General features: G+C 38.4%; 1 protein-coding gene across 1 annotated transcript in view; it reads right to left on the bottom strand.

Annotated features, from left to right (window-relative positions):
* The window catches only part of Pten (phosphatase and tensin homolog), a gene marked incomplete at its 5' end in the record, with an annotated part of 82,214 nt that overhangs the window by 29,371 nt on the left and 28,319 nt on the right, over positions 1–24,524 (bottom strand). The window contains 2 exons of the mRNA XM_042689439.1: positions 1,543–1,586; positions 10,737–10,781. Coding sequence (XP_042545373.1) covers positions 1,543–1,586; positions 10,737–10,781 — 89 coding nt within the window. The remainder of the gene's footprint in view (positions 1–1,542; positions 1,587–10,736; positions 10,782–24,524) is intronic.

Raw genomic sequence — 24,524 nt, forward strand, 5'->3', positions numbered from 1 at the left:
CATGATCCTAATCTCAGCTTCTGAAGTAGCTAAGCATGAACAACTGGTACTCAGCTTGTTCGTTAACCTTTTAATTTTAGAACAGAATAGAAACTACTACTAATTCTTAGATGTATCCTTTAGACAGGGAGGATCTCACTTCATGCAAGCAGAAGCTGTGCAAGGTAGCAGATCACAGCACATCAGATATATAGCTGAATGCAAAATGAAATGTCACATTGGCCACTTGTCAAGGATGTAAATGCATTTTTTGCTAACAGTACTGGGGCTTGAACTCAAGGTCTGGCCACTACCCTTTAGCTTTTTCCTTCAAGGCTAGTTAAGTCAGAGCTCCAGTTCTGGCTCTTTGATAGTTAATTGGAGATCAGAGTTTCCCAGACTTTCTTGCCTGGGCCTCAGCCTCCTTAGTAGCTAAAAATACAGACAAGAAACACCAGAGCCGAGCTTCTAAATGTGTTTTCTAATAAAAAGAGCAATATTATTACTGTATCATCATAAAACATTTCAAAGAAAACATCCCATTATCTATACAGTCATTCCATGTCCTTACCCCAATGACAAAAAAATATTTAAGAAAATTTGTTAACAGTCTATTTAAAGGTAGATAAACCTCAACTGTCTCAACTGTGGCATGTTTTGCCTAGTAAGCAATAGCCTAACTTCATCAAAAGAAAAAAAAAGGAACAGAAAAATTCTATTGAAATGTCTGAGTAAGATCAACCATTAGTGCTTCAGAATTCTCAAACTAACTGTCTGAAAGTTCATTTTAGATTTTCAGGAGAGATCAATAGCAAACCTATCAATCAATTGCTAACAGTACTCATTTATCTTTTTAACTATTGTGGCAGCATTTGCCAAATGTAAGTGAAAGTTTTTATGGGTTAAGGCAGAATTTACCTATATATGGAGCAGGGTAATAAATGTATCCATCTTTTAGGCTTCTTAATCTACATTTTTTTTTTTATCCTTTCCAGTCTCTTAAGCTATTCATCAGTATAGAGAACAGTTAAATAGTTCTGCTTTTTCCCTCATTATACTGACACTAATTCTTAGCCCATTTTCCTAATTCTGTTTTCCTGACAATGTCACATGTTTATGAGATACTTATTCCTAAAGCATAACATAAAAATTGACTTTGAAAAACTATGGAAGCCGGGCGCTGGTGGCTCACGTCCGTAATCTTAGCTACTCAGGAGGCTGAGATCTGAGGATCTCGGTTCAAAGCCAGCCCGGGCAGGAGAGAAGGTGAGACTCCTATCTCCAATAAACCACCAGAAAACCGGAAGTGGTGCTGTAGCTCAAGTGGTAGAGCGCTCGCCTTGAGCTGAAGAGCTGAGGGACAGACCCTAGGCCCAGAGTTCAAGCCCCACGACCGACAAAATAAATAAATAAATTAATTAATTAAAAAAAAATAAAAACTATGGAAGTATCATTAAGATATTTATCTCACTCAATCATCTAGATAATTCATTACTACTAGTCAATAAAAGACAGTCTACTAATTTTAAGCTCTACAGTGTATTATAGTGTATTTATACATACCTCTGCAGTTAAATTTGGCGGTGTCATAATGTCTTTCAGCACATCTAGAAAAAAGTTTAAATGTTGTATAAGTTACCTTTGGTCTTGGGAGAATGTATTAATATCAGCCAACATTTCTAGAACTTTTATTGTATGCCCAGCATTATGCTAATTTTTTTATCGTTACTATCTTATTTAATCCCAAGAATTTTGTAAAGTAGGAATTATTATTATCCTCATTTTCTAATTAAGGAAACTATGGTTATATTTAAAAGGTTAAATGTATGACATTAGAGCTGGGAAGGTGGCTCAGTGGTAGAGCGCTTGCCTTGCATGCATGAGGCCCTGGGTTCGATTCCTCAGTACCACATAAGCAAAAAAGCCGGAAGTGGCACTGTGGCTCAAGTGGTAGAGTGCTAGCCTTGAGCTGAAGAGCTGAGGGACAGCAGCCAGGCCCAGAGTTCAGGCCCAACGACCGACAAAAAAAAAAAAAAAATGTATGACATTAGTTTGTACATTTTCTTATAAAATTTGTCACACCACTAATATACAACTACAAATTCATCTGCATTAGTCTCCAAGTTTTCTCTATGCAAATTTTCCATGCTTTTAGGATGTATTTCTTTATTTCACAAGTACCTATAAACATTCTATTTTTAATATTCTCTTCACAGATAAGCATGTATAAATCTCAAGCCATTATTTTAAAACATGTTAACAGTAGAACATACAAAATAAGAGAAAAGATTAGACAATACTGTCCCAACCGTATTGGAACATAAGATCTGCTATTTGGATTTGGGGGGGAGGGTCCTGGGGCTTAAACTCAGGGCCTATGTGTTGTCCCTGAGCTTCTGTGCTCAGAAGTAGTGCTCTACACTAGAGTCATAGCTCTACTTCTAGCTTTAATTTTTTTTTTTTAACTATAGATTGAACCCAAGGCCTCACTCATACTAGGCAAAAACTCAAAACACTGATCTATGCTCCCAGTCTACATACAAATTTTTTTTTAATTAAGCCTTTCTCCTTTTTAGAGATGCCAAAATCCATCTTTTTCAATAATCTCTCAGACTTTCAATTTTATTTTATTTTATTTTTTGGGGGGGTCCGGTCGTGGAGCCCGAACTCTGGGCCTGGGCCCTGTCCCTCAGCTCTTCAGCTCAAGGCTAACGCTCTACCACTTGAGCCACAGCGCCACTTCCGGTTTTTTTCTTTTTGTTTATGTGGTGCTGAGGAATCGAACCCAGTGCCTCATGCATGCAAGGCAACCGCTCTACCACTGAGCCACCTTCCCAGCCCAGACTCTCAATTTTAATTGAATATATAGTATCAATAAAGAATAAAATTTTGGGGCTGGGGAGGTGGCTCAGTGGTAGAACGCTTGCCTTGCATGCATGAGGCCCTGGGTTCGATTCCTCAGCACCACATGAGCAAAAAGAAAAAAGCCGGAAGTGGCGCTGTGGCTCTAGTGGTAGAGCACTCGCCTTGAGCTGAAGAGCTGAGGGACAGCGCCCAGGACCAGAGTTCGGGCCCCACAACTGACCAAAAAAAAAAAAATATATATATATATATATATATATATATATATATAAAAACACTAATAGATTTCAAAAAGATCCTATGTATCATTATGCAGTAACATCTTTGTACTACTACTAGCCAATAAGATATTTTAAAACTATTGGTAATTAGGCCAAGTATAGTGGTACACACATGCAATCCCAACTACTTGAGGTGCAGAGATCAGCAAGGTTAAGGCCAGCCCTACAAAAGTTGACAGGACAGTATCTCAACCAACAAGTATAGCATGGTGGTATGCACATATAACTCCAGCTACTGGGAGACATGTAAAAAGACTGTAGTCTGAGTATAGTCTTGGGCACAAACATTAAGACCCTACCTAAAAACTCAAGCAAAAAAGCTGGGAGTATGGCTCAAGTTGTACAGACCAGACCTAGCAAGTAGGCTGGGGACACTGTTAAGGCCCTGAGTCAAACCCTACAAATTGGAATACAGAGGGTAAGAGAAAAAAGGAAAAATATTGAAAATAAACATTCAGGTGCCAGTGGCTCACGACTGTAATCCTAACATCCTAGCTACTCATGAGGCTGAGATCAAAGGATTATGGTTTGCCAACTCAGGAAGGAAAATACATGAGACACTTATCTCCTATTAACACACACACACACACACACACACACACACACACAGCCACAAGTTGAGCTCTAGTAGAACATAAGCCTTGAGCAAAAAAAAACAAAAACAAACAAAAAAAAAATCTCAGGGACAGCATCCTGGCCCTGAACCAAATGAGAGACAGAAAGAGAGAGAGAGAGAGAAAGAGACAGAGACAGAGAGAGAAAGAACAGTTTAAAACAAGCTGAAGTCCACAATTCCTTAATCTGCAATTCCAACATTTCCCAAAACATTACACATTTTCTTTTAAGTTTTTGGTAGTATCAATTTTAGCAGAACCAGATCTAAAACTATGAAGATGTATGTACTTGAGATTATATATATTACACACACACACACACCTGGTATAAAACCAACACACACACACACACACACACACACACACACACACACACACACACACACACACACACACACACACACACACACACACACACACACACACACGGTATAAAACCAAACATTTCATTCTAGGTACCATTCAAAATCCTACTGTCTATTTATGTAATACAAAATATATGCTTCCATATTACCCTTTAAAAAACTGAAATTTGTGTGCAGATTAAAACATAACTGGCTTAAAAAGCTTGAAACAAGTGACAGTGAGCCTGTACTATTATACATTCAGAAACCTTCAAAATATCTGTATAGTGCTGGGAAGGTGGCCCAGTGGTAGAGCGCTTGCCTTGCATGCCCTGGGTTCAATTCCTCAGCACCACATAAGCAGAAAAAGCCAGAAGGTGGCTCAAGTGGTAGAGCGCTAGCCTTGAGCTGAAAGCTGAAGGACAGTGCCCAGACCCAGAGTTCAGGCCCCACGACCAGAAAAAAAAAAAAAATCTGTATAGTTCTTCTACTTTAGAGTTTCAAAGACTAATTCCAATGAAGATTGAATATATTTAATAACCCACAACCCACTGCTTTCTTACCTAACCAAACCAGAAATAAATCAAATTTTACATTATAACTCAAAATAAAACAATGTGGCCAGGCACTGGTAGCTCACAATTATAATCCTAGCCTCTCAGGAGACTGATATCTGAGGGTCACTGTGTTAAGACAGCCCAGTCTGAAAAGTCCATGAGACTCTTAGCTCCAATTAATGGAGGGAAAAAAAAAAGCTGTAAGTGAAGCTGAGGCTCAAGAGGTGGAAAGTTAGCCTTGAGCACAAAGGCTCAGGGACTGTACCCAGTCCCTGAGTTCAAGCCCCAAGACTGGGACCAAAACAAAACAAAAACATAAAATACTACTGAAGATGGAGGAAAAAGTGGAGAATTGACTACTAAATGTTTACACAATGTATACACATTACGAAAGAGTTGTTAAGTTTTCTGTTTTACACTCAGTACCATGTGCTAGTATTATCAGCCTAGTTCCTTCCGTATATGAGGAAGCCAAATGCAGAGCATTGAAAAGCTTACCCCAAACCATAGTATATACCAGAGAAAGAACTCAAGCCCAGTATCTTTGATTACAAAAATCCAACTATTACTACTATTGCTTTATTCTTCAACTTACAATGAAAACTTTTTAAATGTAAAAGTAGCAAAAGGGCTGGGAACGTGGCTTAGTGGTAGTGTGCCTAGCATGCATGAAGCCCTGGGTTCAATTCCTCAGTGCCACATAAACAGAAAAAGCCACAAATGGCATTGTGGCTCAAGTGGTGGAGTGCTAGCCTTGAGCAAAAGAAGCTCAAGGACAGTGCCCAGGCCCTGAGTTCAGGCCCCAGGACTGGGAAAAAAAAAAAAAAAGTAGCAAAAAATTTTACTCAAATTTTAGTCAAAGCCAGCATTCCTATGAAACAATATTTTTCACTAAAGACAAAACCAACAGTGATTATTAAAAAGTGTATGCACAGCTGGGCTTCGGAGGCTTACACTTATAACTATAGCTACTCAGAAGGCTAAGATCTGAGACTATAGTTCAAAACCACCGGGCTGGAGATTCTGTGAGACTCTTACCTCCAAATAACCATCAAAAAGCCAAAAGTGGAGTGTGGCTTGAGCACAAAAAACTCAGGGACAACACCCAGGCCCAGAGTTCAAGCTCCATGATTGGCACACACACACATACAAAATATGCTGGTCTTCATACATAAACATAAAAGGCCCACCACTTACTGGGTTAGGTAGTGATAAAGGTACCAGGGAAAGGGTTGGCAGGGTAAAAATGAAGACTTTTTCTTAGTTTAAATCTTCTCTGGCAAGTGCCCTACACACCCAAAAGTTTCTTATGGTATGTTAATGGTAAGTTTCTCAACATACTAAAAAGAGATACAAATGGTGATTTGGATTTAAACATTTAAGTGTAATTAAAATTTAAAATATGATTCCTTTTTATCATTGCCTCATACGTGCTTATATGAGAAACAAGCAGTAAAGAAGCATTGGGAGAAATTTTATAATAATCCATTTGAACAATTCACAGACAGTTTAACAAATGAATACCAAAATACTGAAACATGTTGTCTAGGGGTGAAACTAAAAGGAGAGGGTGGACAAATGGAGAGAGGACTGCTGGGAAAATACACACATAATATTTAAAGTACATTCGTAAACATGGAACAAGAAAGCTTGAGGAGACTAGTGGGGATAGGATCTAAGGAGAGGATGAAACGCACTGTCCACATGAACATGTTAAGTTGTGACCCTTTGTACAACTATTTGAAGATAATAAAAGAAATAATGAACCTGGCACTGGTGGCTCATGCTTGTAATTCTAACTGCTCCAGAAGCTGAGATCTAAGGATTGCAATTTGAAGTCAGCTAGGGCAGGAAAGTATGTGAGACTCTTATCTCTAATTAACCACCCAAAATCTGGAAATGGAGCTCTGGCTCAAAATGGTAACGCATTAGATTTGAGAGAAAAAAACAAAACAAAACAAAACCTCAGGGACAGTGCCAAGGCCCTGAGTTCAAGCCCCACAACCAACAACTACAACCAAAATAGTAATTATAGTAATAGCCAGGCACTGGTGGCTCACGCCTGCAATCCTAGCTACTCAGGGGGTAAGATCTGAGGATTGTGGTTCAAAGCCAGCCCAGGTAGAAAAGTCCATGAGATTCTTATCTCCAATCAACCACCAGAATTCCGGAAGTAGCACTGTGGCTCAAGTGGTAGAATGCTAGCCTTGATCTCAAGAGCTGAGGGACAGTATCCAGGCCCAGAGTTCAAGTCCCACAACCGAAAATAATAGTAAGTACAAAGTGGTACTAGACATAAAGTGCAAAAAGGATTAAGATTAACAGGAAAAGCATACAGAGAAGTGATTTGTCATAGAATTATCTATGTAGGAAGGACTTTTCACTCTCTACCATGAAGCTATCTTCATCTTACAAAAGAAATCTTTTTGGGGAGATAGGAGGTACTAGAGTTGGAACTCAGGGCCTTATGCTTATTAGGCAGTCAACTCTACCTCATCAGTACAAAAGAAATCTTAACAGATAAAAATTAATAACAGTCAAGGGTTTGCAACAAAATAATGAAATGTGTCAAAGTAGAATACTCAGTGAAATACAATAAAACTTTTAAATAATAGTATTCAGTGACCACTTGGGTTCCTTAAAGGCAACAACTATATATATTTATCTTTATTCCCCACCTTCTACTTTCCTTCCCGACCCTTAACCACAGTGTAGATTATACTGAGGAAGAAATAAAAGTGAAGAATACTCATACAAAACAAACTGAATACCAAAGTTTGGTTAGTGTCATGTGGCTTATTACTATCCTAAATAGAAAAGAAATAAAATAGAAACACTGGCTATTGAGAGGCTCGCCCCAAACCAAATACACAATAATCAAGTGTCTAGAAAAGTGAAAAAGACTAGATAGTAATATCAAAAATTAAAATATGAAAAACAAAGGAGGGGGTAACAATGCCTGATAGTACAGTATTTTTTACGATAAAAAATATATACAAAAACATAAAATATGCCTGCTGCAAGTGTGTAGTTGGAAACTTTGGTAAAGTTAAAACAAATACAACTTAAAGCACAGAGAGAATATTGTAGTGGAGGTCTGGTATCGGATGTGCCTATATGACTATGTTCAATCACTTAATGTCTCTAGGCCTCGGATGTCCCATCTGTAAAATGAGAAGCTTCTACAATCCCATGTGAAGGGGAGTTAATGTGCATTAAGAGACTATTCTAAGGGAAGGTGGAGGTGGCTCAGTGGTAGAGTGCTTGCCTTGCATGCATGAGGCCCTGGGTTCGATTTCTCAGCACCACATAAGCAGAAAAAGTGGAAGTGGTACTGTGGCTAAGTAGTCAAGTGTTAGGCTTGAGCTGAAGAGCTGAGGGACAGAGTCCAGGCCAAGAGTTCAGGCCCCACAACCAGCAAAAAAAAAAAAGACTATTATAAACTAGCAAAGAGAGTTCATTAACTTGGGAACCCAATGTTTGATAATATAAACCTAGAAAGTCAAGTTCAGATGTCAAATTTAACCCTAAGTGATCTACAATACAGGTAATACAAGCCTAAATTCTGAAAGCAGGAAACCACTATATGCAGGAATGAAAAGAATTTCCTTCCCTTTCTTTGTATATGTTAAACTGGAAAAAAAATTTACAAAGGCAGAATTCATCCCTAGTATCTCCTCAACTGGAACCCTCTAAATCCCAAATCCCTAAGAGTCATAACCTAAAGTGATTCACGTAATGGACTCTAGCTTTTGACAGTCTCCGTCCCTTTTTAAACTCAATTTCTACATCTAGTTATTCAAAAACCCCAAAGCTTTGTGGTTTTTATTTTTCTCCAAAGAACACTAATGATGCCAGCAATAAAGCTTGATTTAAATGAGGCTAATCAAGAAAAGATGAAAAACCCCTAAAGGACTCTATTATTTGTAAACTGAGATCACCTAAACTCAAGGACCTTTTTACCACTACAACTCCCCCAGCACCCATACACACATCACTATCTGACCAACATAAAGGACCTACCATATTCTTAACATTCTCAACACTATGAGTGTGCCAATAATCACCTTGACTTGCCTGCCATTTTTACTATCTACAATACCATTTTCCTTTGTCCTTATCTGAAGACTCAATCTCCTACTGATTCTGTTCACCACAGCTCAAATATGCCTTCTTTTATAAAACCTACCTATGGGACACAATTGATACGTCTACTGTTCTTGTCACTGCTATTGTTTTCACTCTTTTATATAGCGGTTACTACTACAATACATTTTCCAACTTTCACATTCAACTATAAATAAGTTTTGTGTGGACTGGACATCTTCCTTCCCTTTCTAGAAAAGTTAAGTTAGTTTACAATACCTGTCCTATGGTGAGCACAAGTGAGTATTTATTCATTTGTGAATCTGAAAAACTCAATGGAAACTCACTAGAAGGAACCATGTTGGTATCTACTACACATTCAACACTAAGATCTTAACTGAACGGAAATACCATTAAAGATTTTTTTTTTTTTTAGCCAGGCGGCAGTGGCTCACACCTGAAATCCTAGCTACTCAGGAAGCTGAGATCTAAGGATCGTGGTTCCAAGCCAGCCCGGGCAGGAAACTCCATGAGACTCTATCTCCAATAAACAACCAGAAAACCAGAAGTGGTGCTGTGGCTCAAGTGGTACAGCGCTAACCTTGAGCTGAAGAGCTGAGGAACGATGTCCAGGCCCAGAGTTCAGCACCATGACCAAAAAAAAAAAAAGATTTTTTTTTTTTAACTCCACAAACCAAACCAATTAGGTGCTGCTGACAATCATATTTGCTAAAGATATAAAATGTCAGCTGGAGGCAGGAAAGAATCTTGTTCTTTATTTGATAATCTCCGTAGAAAGATTTCAACAATGAATTAGTACTTAAAACTTTTTTTGGTTGTACAGGAATTTGAAACTCGGGCCTTTGGCTTGGGCTTGCTAGGCAGATATATTCTACCATTTGAGCCATGTTCCCCCCCATATATATGTTTATATAAACTATATTTATATATGTGTATATGTGTGTGTATATATGTATATATATATAAAACTTTACATAACTATAACATATATATATATATATATATATGTGTATATATATATATAACTTTACTTCCTGTGGGAGGAATAAAACACCTTCCTGTGTAATTTGTAGATACCAATTTGGAAAAAGAAAGGCCAAGTAGAAATATATCACATTTTTATCTTTTTTTTAATTAGAAAATGTCTATATTTTGGGAAAAAATAACAAAACTGTTTACAAACAAAAATTTCATCTCATCTATCTACTCCCAAAGATGCGCACACACACACATACCCCAAAAGTAAAAGCACAAAGTTTTTTTGTTTTTTGTTTTTTTTGGGGGGGGGTCCAGTTGTGGGGCCTGAACTCTGGGCCTGGGCGCTGTCCCTCAGCTCTTCAGCTCAAGGCTAACACTCTACCGCTTGAGCCACAGCACCACTTCCAGCTTTTTTCTTTTTGCTGCTTATGTGATACTGAGGAATCAAACCCAGGGCCTCATGCATGCAAGGCAAGCGCTCTGTCACTGAGCCACCTTCCCAGCCCCCTTAAAAGCACAAAGTTTAAGATAAAGCTAATTAGCTTTATCAAGTGTTCAATCCTTAAATTAAAAGACATTACCAAATTCAAGAGTATTAGATTCTCATTTAGGTTCTATACAATGGAGAGCATTCCAATGACTGTTTCAATCCACCAACCAACAGGCATAAAATGGACAAAATTATATCCACTCAAGCATGCTTTCATAGAAGACATCATTAATGCTATGACAGAAGCTCGTCTGTAGATTACATTTCAAATTACCACATGGTTATGGGTCCAAAGATGGGCTAGATGCCAAGTCATTTAATGCAGATCAAGTAACATGAATCTGTGCCAACACTGTTTTACCTCATCACTACATTTTCCAAATGATCTAACTATGCTCTCAAACTTTTTCAACTGTTTTAGAATACGATTCTATTAAAGATACCTTTATTTCTAATGAGGAAATAATTTTTGCTTATTATTTTAGAATTTATTTGCAAGCATAAAAATAAGAAAACATACTTACAGATTGTATATCTTGTAATGGTTTTTATGCTTTGAATCCAAAAACCTTAAAATAAAACAAACAAACAAAGAGCCAGCATTAACAAAGACAAGCTAACATGTGAAACTACATTCAATATTACTGAAGTGCCAGAAAAAAATTCTATTATTTTTCCTAGTCTCAAATATAATTAAGTGAAATAATAATAATAACCAGCCCAAGCAAATATTCCCTTCATAGGTTTAAACTAGTATTTATATTGTATCATTCTTAAACAATTATTACATTACATAGATTTATACAATCTGAAGTAAAGCAAAGAGCTTTTCATACAGTATTTTCAAAACTTTCTATATTCATATAGTCAGCCTTTTCATAATTTCTTGAAGAGCCAGCATTAGCATTTAACTGAAGTTCACCTAGTTCTACAGATTTTCTAGACAACCACAGCAATTAGATATTTTTAAAAATAACCCTGAAAACTTAGTCATCCTTCTTTTCAAACTAAAAAAAAAAAAAAATGCTTGAAAGGCACAACTGCTAATTCTCTATACTTTATTAAGCATTTCACATTTATAGTGGAGGAAAGTAGGTCTCCAAGAGATTATATGGTCTTCCAAAGGTCATGCATACTAGTAAGTCAAAGAATAAAACCTTTAAGTTCCTCTCTCAAGACTACAAGGCAACTTTCAGGTACCTCAAACACAAAATGGGAAGCACTATTTGAGAACTTTTGTATATAAGCTGGTTTAATCCTTAATGTTATGAAATAACAGAAAGCTTAGAAGACTATAAAGCTAAGGTATAAAATCTGTTTGAAAAGAAAAAAGGTTCACAAAAAGAATATGGAATCAAATGGCATTGCCCTTTTAAACAATGTTATTTAGCATTAAAAAAAAACACACAAAAAAATGTTTTAACTGGCAGAATAATTATTTACAACTTATTCCAAAATAGATTATAAGTTAAATGTCAATACATAATTAAGGATTTTAAAGTAAGCAAACTAAAATGACTTTGTTTTCCATGTATTTTCTCAAGAAGTTATTAAAAGACGCATTCTGTTAAAGCAAGAATAGAAAATCATGACACATTCTAGGAAGAATCCAAAGGGAGAGAAAAAGATTCTAGAATGATGGTGTAGGGGCATCTCTAGCAGACCACCAGACAGCAAGCCTAGAAAGCAATTAATATGGAGATCAAAATGCTTGCTGAAAGATAAAACTGTTAGGTATCAAATGTACTCAAACATGGTGAGATTTCCAGAATTAGGGGGTATATTTGTGAATGAATTAAAAATAACATAGGAAACTGAGTCAATCAATATGCCACAATACACTTGGCTCTTAGTCAGATAGCATAAGTAGGTATAATTTTGGAACAGAACAAAAAATTGGAAAAGAAAAAGATACAGCAAAAATTGAAGCCTTCGCAATTTTTAACTAAAAACAGGTGGCTAACAAATTCTTAATATACTTGGTTAATTTTCTTTAATCATACATTAATAAAGACAGAAACTACAACTCTGGACATATTTCCAATGAAGACTGAGGACCAAGTTTGAGTGGAAATGCCAGGAAACAGGGAGAAAGTGTTCATTTAATTTTAGAGTTCACGTCAGACCAGGAAGGAAATACTGGCATAGTTAGATATGATATAGATCAGTAAAACAGATTTCAAAAGCTTCATTTAAATAACAGCCTGTGAATTCCTAACTCAGACTAAAAGGAAAGACTACAGAGGATTAACAATAAAATTCTGTACAAAGTTACATTTGATTCCAGTTTTAAAAACACAAAAAAAGAAAAATAAATTTTCTAAGAAGAGCAACCAAGTAAGCTTCAGTCTATACTTACAGAATTCAGATTCTAAAGGTACATATATGATAGTCCAAATGGGGAGAATATCTACAAATGAATATAAAATACAAGTACAGAAGGAACATAAAAAATAAAATGAGGGGCTGGGAAGGTGGCTCAGTGGTAGAGCGCTTGCCTTGCATGCATGAGGCCTTGGGTTCGATTCCTCAGCACCACATAAGCAGAAAAAAAAAAAAAAAAGCCGTAAGTGGTGCTGAGGCTCAAGTGGTAGAGTGCTAGCCTTGAGCTGAAGAGCTGAGGGACAGTGCCCAGGCCCAGAGTTCAGGCCCATGATCAGACCCCCCAAAAAAAAGAAAAAGAAAGAAAAGAAATAAAAGTACAGACTAAGCCGGGCGCTGGTGGCTCACGCCTGTAATCCTAGCTACTCAGGAGGCTGAGATCTGAGGATCGCGGTTCAAAGCCAGCCCGGGCAAGAAAGACCGTGAGACTCCTATCTCCAATAAACCACCAGAAAACCGGAAGTGGCGCTGTAGCTCAAGTGGTAGAGCACTCGCCTTGAGCTGAAGAGCTGAGGGACAGCACCCAGGCCCAGAGTTCAAGCCCCACAACCGCCAAAAAAAAAAAAAAAAAAGTACAGACTAAGTGGAAATCAAAAAAAATAAAGAAATTAAAATTCACAAGGTAGACAGCTATGTAGTGCTAGAAACATGGGGGGAAATGCAGGATTCCAAAATTTTCTTTTACTTTAATCTTCTTTGTCCAAGAGAAAAGTCTCTAATTATCTAATTCAGTAAGCAAAGAGTAATAGTAGTCTGGGTGCCACCTGGCTCACGTCTATAATCCTAGCTACTCAGGAGGCTGAGATCTGAGGATTGAGGTTCAAAGCTAGCCCAGACAGGTAAGTCCAGGAGACTCTTATCTCTAATTAACTACCACTACTGTGGCTCAAAGTAATAGAGCACTAGCCTTAAGCTGAAGAGCTTAGGGACAACACCCAAGCCCAGAGTTCAAGCCTCTGGACTGGAAAAAAAAAATAGTATTAATAGGAGGCACATGACAATTCTTCTAGATTAAAAACACTTGCTACTTGATAATTTAAAGAAAAGCTAGAGGCTGGAAATGCGGCTTAGTGGTAGTGCTTGCCTAGCATACATGAAGCCCTGAGTTTAATTCCTCTGTACCACATAGCCAGAAGTGCTGCTGTGGCTCAAGTAGTAGAATGCTAGCCTTGAGCTGAAGTAGTTCAGGGACAGTGCCAGGCCCTGAGTTCAAGCCCCAGAAATGGCAAAAAGAAAAAAGAAAGGAAGGAAGGGAGGAAGGGAGGGAGAGAGGGAGGGAGGGAGGGAGGGAAAGGGAAGGGAAGGGAAGGGAAGAGAGGAAGAAAGAAAGAACATCTATTTCTAAAAGAATTTTCCTTAGCAAATGCCACCATTTGAAAAACCTTTGATATTCTGCGATTATACATACTAATAAATAGTAAGCAATTAGTAATTGGAAAAGCAAAGGAGAACATACCAATTTCACAAAATGGTCTTTAGTGAAAGAACAGAGGTTTCCTTATTTTTCAGAGATCATTTAAACCAGAAATGGAGACCTGTTTCAACTGGCAAAACACCAGCCTTGAGCAATAAAAGTCATTTAAAAGCCAAGCAAGGCCCTGAGTTCAAGCCCCAACATTGGCACAAAAAGTAAGTTAAAAATAGGGTCAACATGTATACGCATATACAAGTCTTTGCCCCAATGCAAAAAGTCAATAAACAACAAAAAGTTACTTAACCTCACAGCTAAAGAAATTTAATCAAATTAAACACCTGTAATCCTAGCTGCAGAGAAGACAAATACAATTGACCACTAGCTCCAAGTCAGCAGAGTTACTGAGACTCCATCACAAACTTAAAATCAAAACCAAAACAAAAGGGCTTTGGGACAGCCCTTTATACCCTAAATTCAATCCTCAGTATCACAAACATTTAAAAAGCAACAACAAAGTCAGGGGCTGGTATGCTCTTGCCTGTAATCCTAGCTACTCGGAAGACTGAGATACGAGGATTGTGGTTCAAAACCAGCCTGGGCAGGAAAAAATCAGTGAGACTCTTATCTCCAATGATTCCAAAAAACTGGAAGTGGCTTTATAGCTTAAGTGGTAGAGCTCTAACCTTAAACACAAAGAGGCTCAGGGACCACACCCAGGCCCTGAGTTCAAAGCCCAGGACCAGCAAAAAACAACAACAACAAAAACCCAGGAACCAGAAGCTCACACCTGTAATCCTAGGTACTGTGATTCAAAGCTAGCCCAAGCCAGAAGTCTGAGAGACTTTTATCTCCAATTAACCACCAAAGAGCTGGAAGTGGAGTTTGGGCAAGTGGTACAACACCAGCCTTACGCAAAAAAAACTAAAGGACAATGCTAGCGTCCTGAGTTCAAGTCCCAGTACTGGCTCACACTTGTAATTTTAGCTACTTGGACAATTCAAAGCCAGCCCAGGTCGAAAAGTCCACAAATTCATCTCCACAATAACCAGCAAAAAACTAGGCTGGAGGCATGACTCAAACATTAAAGAACCAGCCAAGAAAACGAGCTGAGCCAAGGCTCTAAAGTTCAAACTCAGGTACTGGCAAAACAAACAAAATAAAACTGTAAACCAAATCATATCACTTTTTGCAATGAATTACAGAAAGTTAAGTGTTTGAAACATATGACCCAAGGCTCTAAGAGGAAAAAAGCACTCTTACTTAACATGTTGGTAGTAATATAAAATACCATTTTTGGAGACCAAAATTTAGATTCTATTGACCTAGCAACTCCATAGCTAACAAAAAAATACATACATACATACATACATAAACACGTAAATAAAAAACTCCATAGATGAGTTTATCTACAGATATATTTGGAAAAGACAAGGTAAATGTGCACTGTGTTCAGTGGCAAAAAAAAAAAAAAAAGAGTAACTTAACCATTACTTACTACTACTATGGATTATAGTTAAAAACAGATGAAAAATACACACTTTTTAAAAAAGCAGATGTGCTGGGAAGGTGGCTCAGTGGTAGAGCACTTGCCTTGCATGCATGAGGCCCTGAGTTCGATTCCTCAGCACCACATAAGAAAAAAGAAAAAAGCCAGAACTGGCACTGTGGCTCAAATGGTAGAGCGCTAGCCTTGAGCTGAAGAGCTGAGGGACAGCACCTAGGCCCAGAGTTCAGGCCCCACAACCGGACCCAAAAAAATAAAAATAAAAACAGATAATGTTCATGCCAATATTAATGTTTCCTAAAATAAATTGAATAAAATTAAAAGCATGGTATAAAACAGTGTGCATTATTTTCCTATTTGTTTCCCCCACTCCCCCCTTTTTAAAAAATTATTCACATAGTCTTAAGTGAATTTGCTTCTTTTTTGGTTCAGTCATGGGGCCTGAACTCTTGGCATGAGCCCTGTCCCTCAGCTCTTCAGTTCAAGGCTAGCATTCTACCACTTGAGCCACAGCACCACTTCCAGCTTTTTCTGCTTATGTGGTGCTGAGGAATCAGAACTCAGGGTCTCATGCATCCAAGGCAAGCACTCTACCACTGAGCCACCTTCCCAGCCCTTTTCCCCCTTTTTTAAAGTGTGTAAACCAAGCAGTAATGAGAAGCATGGATTCAGCCCCTTACTCCATTTTGTTGAGGAAAAGGATTAGAGATTAATTAATACATCATGCATACACAATTAAGTCTCTATAAAAATACCAACACTGGGGGGAAGGGGAAGTGGGAGACTTGAGAGGGAAAGGGTAACAATGTTCAAAAAGAAATGCTGGGGAAAGGGTAACAATATTCCAAAAAAAAAAATGTTGGGGCTAGGAATGTAGCTCAGTGGTAGTGCTTGCCTAGCAGGCATAATGCCCAAGGTTCAATTCCTTTGTACAACATAAACAGAAAAAGCCAGAAGTGGTGCTGTGGTTCAAGTGATAGAGCGCTACCTTGAGCAAAAGAAGCTTAGGGACAGTGTCCACACCCTAAGTTCAAGCCCAGGACTGACAAAAACAAAAATAAAAACAAAAAAAAAAAAGAAATATACTCATTACCTGACTCTAACTCCTCTGTACATCACCTTTATTATTTCTAAGTCCTATTTTCTATCTTTCTTTCTTCTTTCTTTCTTTTTTTTTTCTTTCTTTTTTTCTTTCTGTCAAACAGTCATGGGGCTTGAACTCAGGGCCTGGGCACAATCCCTGAGCTCTTCTTCTCAAGGCTACCACTCTACCACTTTGAGCCACAGCACCACTTCTGGTTTTTGAGTTGCTGCTTTCTACACAAAGAATGACACCACCCCATTGGTAGGAAAATGGAAAGACTTGGAAAAGATCATATTAAGTGAAGTAAGCCAGACCCAAAGAAACATAAGTCCACAGTTTCCCTTATCTGCAATAATTAGCATATGTCTAGAATAATTTTAGATGAGAAGAGCTTAATAACTATGTACACATGACCATATAAGATGACACTAAGTGAAATGAACTCCAAGACATGGACACAAGAGGTTTTTCTTTGTTGTTGTTGTTAAGGTACTATGTGATTTTTTTGTTTCTTTAGTATGTTCTTCCCCCTATGGTATATCCCCTGTTGTCACTGTATTTGATTTTGGTACTCTGGTATTGTGTATACATCCATTTGAATTATGGAATGGAAGGGAATGACAGAATGGTGAGACAAAGAACCAATGCAACAGTGATACACAAGACAATATGTTGGAGAAGAGCTGTACAACTTGGGGGTGGGGAGGGTGGGGGAAGGGAAAGTACGAGAAAAATGAGGGAAGGAATAATAAGTTTGACAAGAAATGTCAACTTATTACCTTACTTATGTAACTGTAACCCCACTGTACATCACTTTGACAATTTTTAAAATGCATAAAAAAGGAAGAAAAAGCAAGCAAGCAAGAAAAAGAAAGAAAGAAAGAAAGACAGGAAGGAAGGAAGACAGGAGGGAAGGAAGGAAGGAAGGAGGGAGGGAGGGAGGGAGGGAGGGAGGGAGGGAGGGAGGGAAGTCAGTCTCATAGACTTTCCTATTCTGGATGGCGTTGAACTGTGATCCTCAGATCTCAGCCTCCTGAGTAGCTAGGATTACAGGTGTGAGCCACCAGTGCCCAGCTGTACATCATCTTTATAATAATAATAAATTCACACACACACACACACACACACACACATTCTGGGTTAGGGAGCTTCTGGAGTTGTCAGACACAGTACCTCAATCCCATAGTAATGGAGGCTACTGCTCTGTGGACCCTTCTGGATCTCACCCTATGCCATCTCTTCATCTGTTCATGTTTATCCTTATCACGATCTTAATAAGCTTGTATATTAGTACACACAGCTACAATAACAAAATGCGGTAGGCTGTGTTTTGTTTTTGAGATGGAGTTACACTATGATGCCTAGGCTGGTGTCAAAACTTGTTGTGTACTGCTCATGAATAGTCACCACTATTCAGTCATGGCAGCAGTGACCTGTCATGACACAATGAACCTCCTACCTCATACTCCTAAGTAGCTGGACTCTTTTACAGGTTATGTACCACCATGCCTGGCCAGACAAGGTCATCTATAAACAACAGAAATTGTTGTCTACAGCTCTAAGGCCTGGAAAGTCCAGACTTTCAAAAAGGAGTAAAGAAGTGGTTACATAATGAAAGCACCTGGGGTAAGCAGTACTGAAGATTTGAACCCAGGGCTTTGCCCTTGCTTAGGTAGGCCCCTAAGCAGCACTTTTGTATACTAGGTAATTTTGAGAAGTATTATCGCTTCCTGTACATGGCCTGCAGTCCTCCTGTTCTTTGCTTCCTGTCATAGATAAGATGAAAGGTACACACTACTACATGCCTCTTCTTCTGTGTGATCGTATCTTGATTTTTTTAGTGTAACTTGCACCCATTTGGGGGAAGAAGTTTTAATAATAGGGTGTATAACATAGGAGTGGGCTGGGACGGTGGCTCAGTGGCAGAGTGCTTGCCTTTCATACATGAGAACCTGGGTTCGATTCCTCAACACTACATAAACAGAAAAAGCCAGAAGTGTTGCTGTGGCTCAAGCAGTAGAGCGCTGGCCTTGAGCTGAAGAGCTGAAGGACAGCACCCAAGCCCAGAGTTCAGGCCCATGACCAACAACAAAAAAAAAAAAGGACAAATTTGTAGGAGCTATTTGTCATCTTTTGCCTATTTAAAACAAAATACCAATACAGTTTGAAGAAAAGTTCAAGAAATCATAAGTAAAATTTCCTTCCTCATCTTTGTCTCATCACATTTAGAGGCATGAAGCCAATTAGGTCCTTTCGATTTAGACAATGAATGCTAGTGAGTTAGAACAGTCAGAAATTCTTCATAGAGGAGCTGGAAGTTCACAAGCAAATGACCAGCACTGGGTCATGGCAGCAGTATGTGGTACCAAGTGTCTAGGCAGACACTAAGCAGAAGGCTACTGTGATAACTTATTGGCCATGCTGCTACTTCCCAGAGTTTCTACTATTTCCTAAGCCCAGTTCCCAAAGTACTAAACTTCACAAAAAAAAACAAAAAAACAAAAAACTTTCTGATTAAGTTGGAATTTGCAACCAAGAATCCATGCTTCTTTGTTTTCTTCCTCCCTTATTTTTTTTTTTCCTGGTGTCAAGCCTGGGGCTTGAACTCAGGGCCTAGGTACTGTCCCGAGCTTTTCTGCTCAAGGCTAGAACTCTACCAACTAACTGAGTCACAGCTCTACTTTCCACTTTTTGGTGATTAACTGGAGCTAAAAGTGTCAAGGACTTTCTTACCCTACCTGGCTTCAAACGGAGATACTCAGATCTCTGCCTCTTGAGTAGCTAGGATTACAGGCATGAGCCATTGGCAATGGCTTGTCTTTCTTTATAAATAGAATTTGCCTAGAGTCTGCTTTGAGTGAGTTTTTTTTTTTTTAAATCACACTTTTTATATGCTTACCTTGCTATCTAATCTAACATTATTGACAACAGTGAGAATTATAGCAAAATAAACACTCTATTTAAAAGAATACAGTAGGGGCTGGGAAGGTGGCTCAGTGGTAGAGCGCTTGCCTTGCATGCATGAGGCCCTGGGTTCAATTCCTCAGCATCACATTAGCAAAAAGAAAAAAGCCGGAAGTGGCGCTGTGGCTCAAGTGGTACAGTGCTAGCTGAAAAGCTGAGGGACAGTGCCCAGGCCCAGAGTTCAGGCCCCACGACCAGACTCCCCCCCCCAAAAAAAAAATACAGATTAGGGCTAGGAAGGTAGCTACAGCTAGAATACTAAGAGCTACAGCTAGAATACTACTTAGAGAAACATTTTCCCACTTCCTCACTGCCTCTTTCTTCCCAACCACAATTAGGTCATTGTCTTGTTAGTCTAATACAGCAGAAAAGTAAAAAAAATAAAATAAAATAAAAAAATAAACAGCACTTTTAGAAGAGAAATAGGAAAATTTGCCTAAAGGTATTTGAAAAATAAAAACTAAAACTTAGATAAACAAATGCAGAAAAACAATACTCTCTGAATTTGAATAATATCTTCCAAGTAGTTTCAACATACAAAAATCTGAATTAATGAGTCATTAGCTATGAGAATAAATTTTTTTAATTCTTAAACTTTCTTTAAAGATTCCTAAGCTAACCGGGCACCGGTGTGGCTCATACCTGTAATCCTAGCTACTGAAGAGGCTGAGATCTGAGGATCATGGTTCAAAGCCAGCTCGGGCAGAAAAGTCCGTGAGCCTCTTATCTCCAATTAACCACCAGAAAACCAGAAGTGGTGCTGTGGCTCAAGCGGTAGAGTGCTTGCCTTGAGCTGAAGAGCGCAGGGATACAGCGCCCAAGCCCAGAGTTCAGGCCCATGACCGACCAAAAAAAAAAAAAGAGTTCTAAGCTCTATCTAAGAAAGCAACAGAATACATTTTTAAAATATTTTTGCCCAAATAATATATTTACAAATGCTTCTATGAAAGTTTGGTTTTTTGTAATGTGTATCTTTCTCAAAAAATTAAAGACAGGGTTGGGAAGGTGGCTCAGTGGTAGAGTGCTTGCCTCGCATGAATGAAGCCCTGGGTCCAATTCCTCTAGCACCACATAAGCAGAAAAAAACACAAGTAGTGCTGTGGCTCAAGTGGTAGAGCTCTAGCCTTGAGCTGAAGAGCTGAGGGACAGTACCCAGGACCATGACTGACAAAAAAAAAAAAAAAAATTAAAGACAACTATTAACACTTTGGACAATGGTTGACCACAATAAGGAGGGAACTATTGCAACTTGAAACCATATTTAAAAATAAAGATCTATGGGAAATGGTAAGTACATGAGCCATTATTAAAGCCAATATTATATAACTTTAGTTTATAATTCTACATTACACTATTATATTAGAAAAGTAATTATGACTACATAAATATGTGATATATGATGATGGGATTTTTGTGACATGAAAAGCTGAAAGGATATTAATCTATATGAGTTGAGGTTTTTCTTATGCCTTTGAAGGTAAACTGGTATATAAAACTTGAAATTAAAAGTGCTGTAAGTAGCCGGGGCCAATGGCTCACATCTGAATCCTAGCTACTCAGGAGGCTGAGATCTGAGGATCATGGCTCAAAGCCAGCCCAGGCAGGAAAGTCCCTGAGACTCTTAAAATTAACCACTAGAAAACTGGAAGTGTTACTGTGACTCAAAGTGGTAGAGCACTAGCCTTGAGCTGAAGAGCTCAGAGGACAGCACCCAGCCCCACAACTGGCCAAAAAAAAAAAAAAAGCAGTGAAAAGTATAGTCCTACAATGTGCTATTTACAAGAACCTCATTTTAGATCCAAAGATATAAGTACGTTGAAGACAAAATGCAAAGAAGATATTTTATGCAAATGATAAAAAACAGTGAGATTAATATGAGACAAAAATCAACCCAATTTTTAAATGTTATAAAGTCAAAAAATAACACTGAACATTTTGAACATTTAGACACCTAAGAGAGCATCCAAATATATGAATTCAAAATTGACATTAAAAAAAATAGTTCCAGCCAGGTGCTGGTAGCTCACACCTGTAATCCTAGCTACTCAGGAAGCTGAGATCTGAGGATCACGGTTCAAAGTCAGCCCGGGCAGTAAACTCCGTGAGACTCTTACCTTCAATAAACCACCAGAAAACCAGAAGTGGCCCTGTGGCTCAAGTGGTAGAGTGCTCCCTTGAGCTGAAGATCTGACGGACAGCGCCCAAACCCAAAGTTCAAGCCCCTCGACCAACCACAACAAAAAAAAAAGTTCTAAATAAAATAATACTTAAATATTTTAATACTTGATTTACAACAATAGAACAACAGCCAGAAAAATGAAGAACTGAACAATTGTTGAACACAAAAACCCATCTGGACCTAACAGACATCATCAGAACTCATACCTTAGGGCCAATTGGGGATTTGCAGAACAATGTGAAAAAAAAATTAATGCCACTGAATGGTTCACTTAAAAGTGGTAAAATGGTACATTTATATTTTATACATAAAAGTGCCTATTGCTACATATCTAACCTATTCATCCTGAAACCCTCCCTAGAGGCAACCACCTTAACTATTCTGACTCTTTTTCCTGTTTTTAATTCAGTACGTATATTATTATTGTTTCTTATGCCTTTCTTACCCGTACTTCCTGCCATAGAAGAGGAAGCCTCCAAAATTAATCGTACTCATATACTACATTTTACTAAGTCTCCCTAATACAGAAGTAGCAAGAATTTGGATTAAACCCAACTGATGTTAATAACTAATTTGTTCAGTTTCCTAAGAATCTATTATACTTTTCCTCCAATTTTTCACTATTCACTTCCTAAGTTACAATTGCTTTGAAGCCTCAGCTTCCTAAATGGTAGCTCCACAGTTTACGGCAAAGTTATCTGGTTGCCCCTCTTGCACAGCAAGTATTCTACTACTTGAGTAACACCCTAGACCTCTCCGCTTTAGTTATTTTCTACATATAGTATTTTTTGCCTGCAGGCCAGGGTCATGATCCTCCAAGCTGATGCTTCACCCTGCTGAGCTAACAGGCTTGACCCACCATGCCCAGCTTTTTGTTGAGGTGGGGACTCAATAGCTTTTTATTTTAACCCAGGCTAGTCTCCAACCTTTATCTTCCCATATGCCTTCTAAGTAGTCCTAAAAATGTTTCTTATTGAATATGTTTTTATTAGATCAAGAGTGATTCCTGCGGGGCTCACATTTGTAATGCTAGCTACCTAGGAGGCTGAGACCTAAGCAACACAGTTCAAAGTCAGACAGAGAAGTCTAATAAACTACTCCAATAAACTATTCGGAAAAAGCCGGAAGTGACACTGTGGCTCAAGAGTGCTAGCTTTGAGCAAAGAGAGGCTCAGGGACAGAGCCCAGGCCAGAGTTCAGGCCCCAGGACAGGCAAAAAGAAGGGAGAGGAAGAGGAAGAAGAGGAAGAAGGGGAGCGGGAGGGAGAGCGAGAGGTGGAGAAGGAGAGGGAGGCAGAGGAGGAGGGAGGAAGAGGAGGAGGAATTATTCCTCCGCCCCATACTTGATGGTATGGTTTGATGCAAAATTCTAGGCTGAACCCAACCATGGCAGTAACAATTCACCATCACCTCTAAATCTATTTCCATGAAGCTAGACACTATTCATATTCCTAATCTTTCCTAAAGTCCCTAAAAGTTTTTGAGATGTTTTCATTTCAATCATTCTAACAAAAATTTCCCGAAAATTTTCATAGTATGAGGCTTTTTAATATTTGTTATAGTAGGCATTAAGTAGGGATTTCCAATCTGGAGATGTAACTCTTAAAGAGAAACTTTCTAGTCCTATTTTCTTGATGATCCCCCCTTTGTTGTCTTTATGAATCTATCTATCTATGTATCTATGTATCTATGTATCTATGTATCTATGTATCTATGTATCTATCTATCTATCTATCTATCTATCTATCTATCTATCTTTGTGCCAGTCCTGAGGCTTGAACTATGGGCCTGTGTGTTCTACTACTTGAACCACAGCTCCAATTCTAGCTTTCTGGGGTTTAATTGGAGATAAAAAGTCTCATGGATTTTTCTGCCCATGCTGAGCCAACTTCCCAGCCTCTATAAATCCTTTTAATTGGAGGATAAACCTCTACATTTAAAATGTACATAGAGCATTTTTGGTAGCACAATTCACATACAACGTTGTATAATAATGTATACCTAGGGGCTGGGAAGGTGGCTCAGCGGTAGAGTGCTTGCCTTGCATGCATGAGGCCCTGGGTTCGATTCCTCAGCACCACATAAGCAAAAAGAAAAAAGCCAGAAGTGGCACTGTGGCTCAAGTGGTAGAGCGCTAGCCTTGAGCTGAAGAGCTGAGGGACAGCGCCCAGGCCCAGAGTTCAGTCCCCACAACCGGACCCCCCCAAAAAAAAAAAAAATGTATACCTAAATCAAGCTGTACAGGTACAAATAAAAATAAAGCAAGAACTTACACACATAACTACTGATTCTATGAATTTATCTTGAATCAAACTTATATTCTCAAATGTTTTGTGGGCAAACAATTTAAGTAAAGCAAGTAGAATAAAAGATGAGAAATAGTAACTAATACTCTGTTCAATCACAGGCGGGGCATATTAAACACTGATTTTGTTACATAGGAATGAGTACAATGTTGTCAGATCTTTCAACTTTTCAAAAGAAGCTAGAAATACAGTTTTTGATATGATGCTTCTAGGTTTTTAAATATAAAGCATTACATTTCAATTTTAGACTGGGCATGGTAGCTCAAATATATAATCCCATTTACTCAGGAGATGGATATCAGGAAGAGCACAAGTGGCTAGGCTGGGTAAAAAGTTAGTGAGATCCCTATCTTAACAAATAAGCAGGCATTTTGGTGCACATCTGTAATTCCACCCAGATAAGAGAGATAGAATGATCTCAGTCCAAATCTGGTCTCTACACAAAAACTGGAGATTCTATCTGAAAAACAAAAAACAAAA

This window comes from Dipodomys spectabilis, unplaced genomic scaffold (genome assembly GCF_019054845.1).
Source record: "Dipodomys spectabilis isolate Male_0828 unplaced genomic scaffold, ASM1905484v1 ptg000125l, whole genome shotgun sequence".
Lineage (NCBI taxonomy): Eukaryota > Metazoa > Chordata > Mammalia > Rodentia > Heteromyidae > Dipodomys > Dipodomys spectabilis.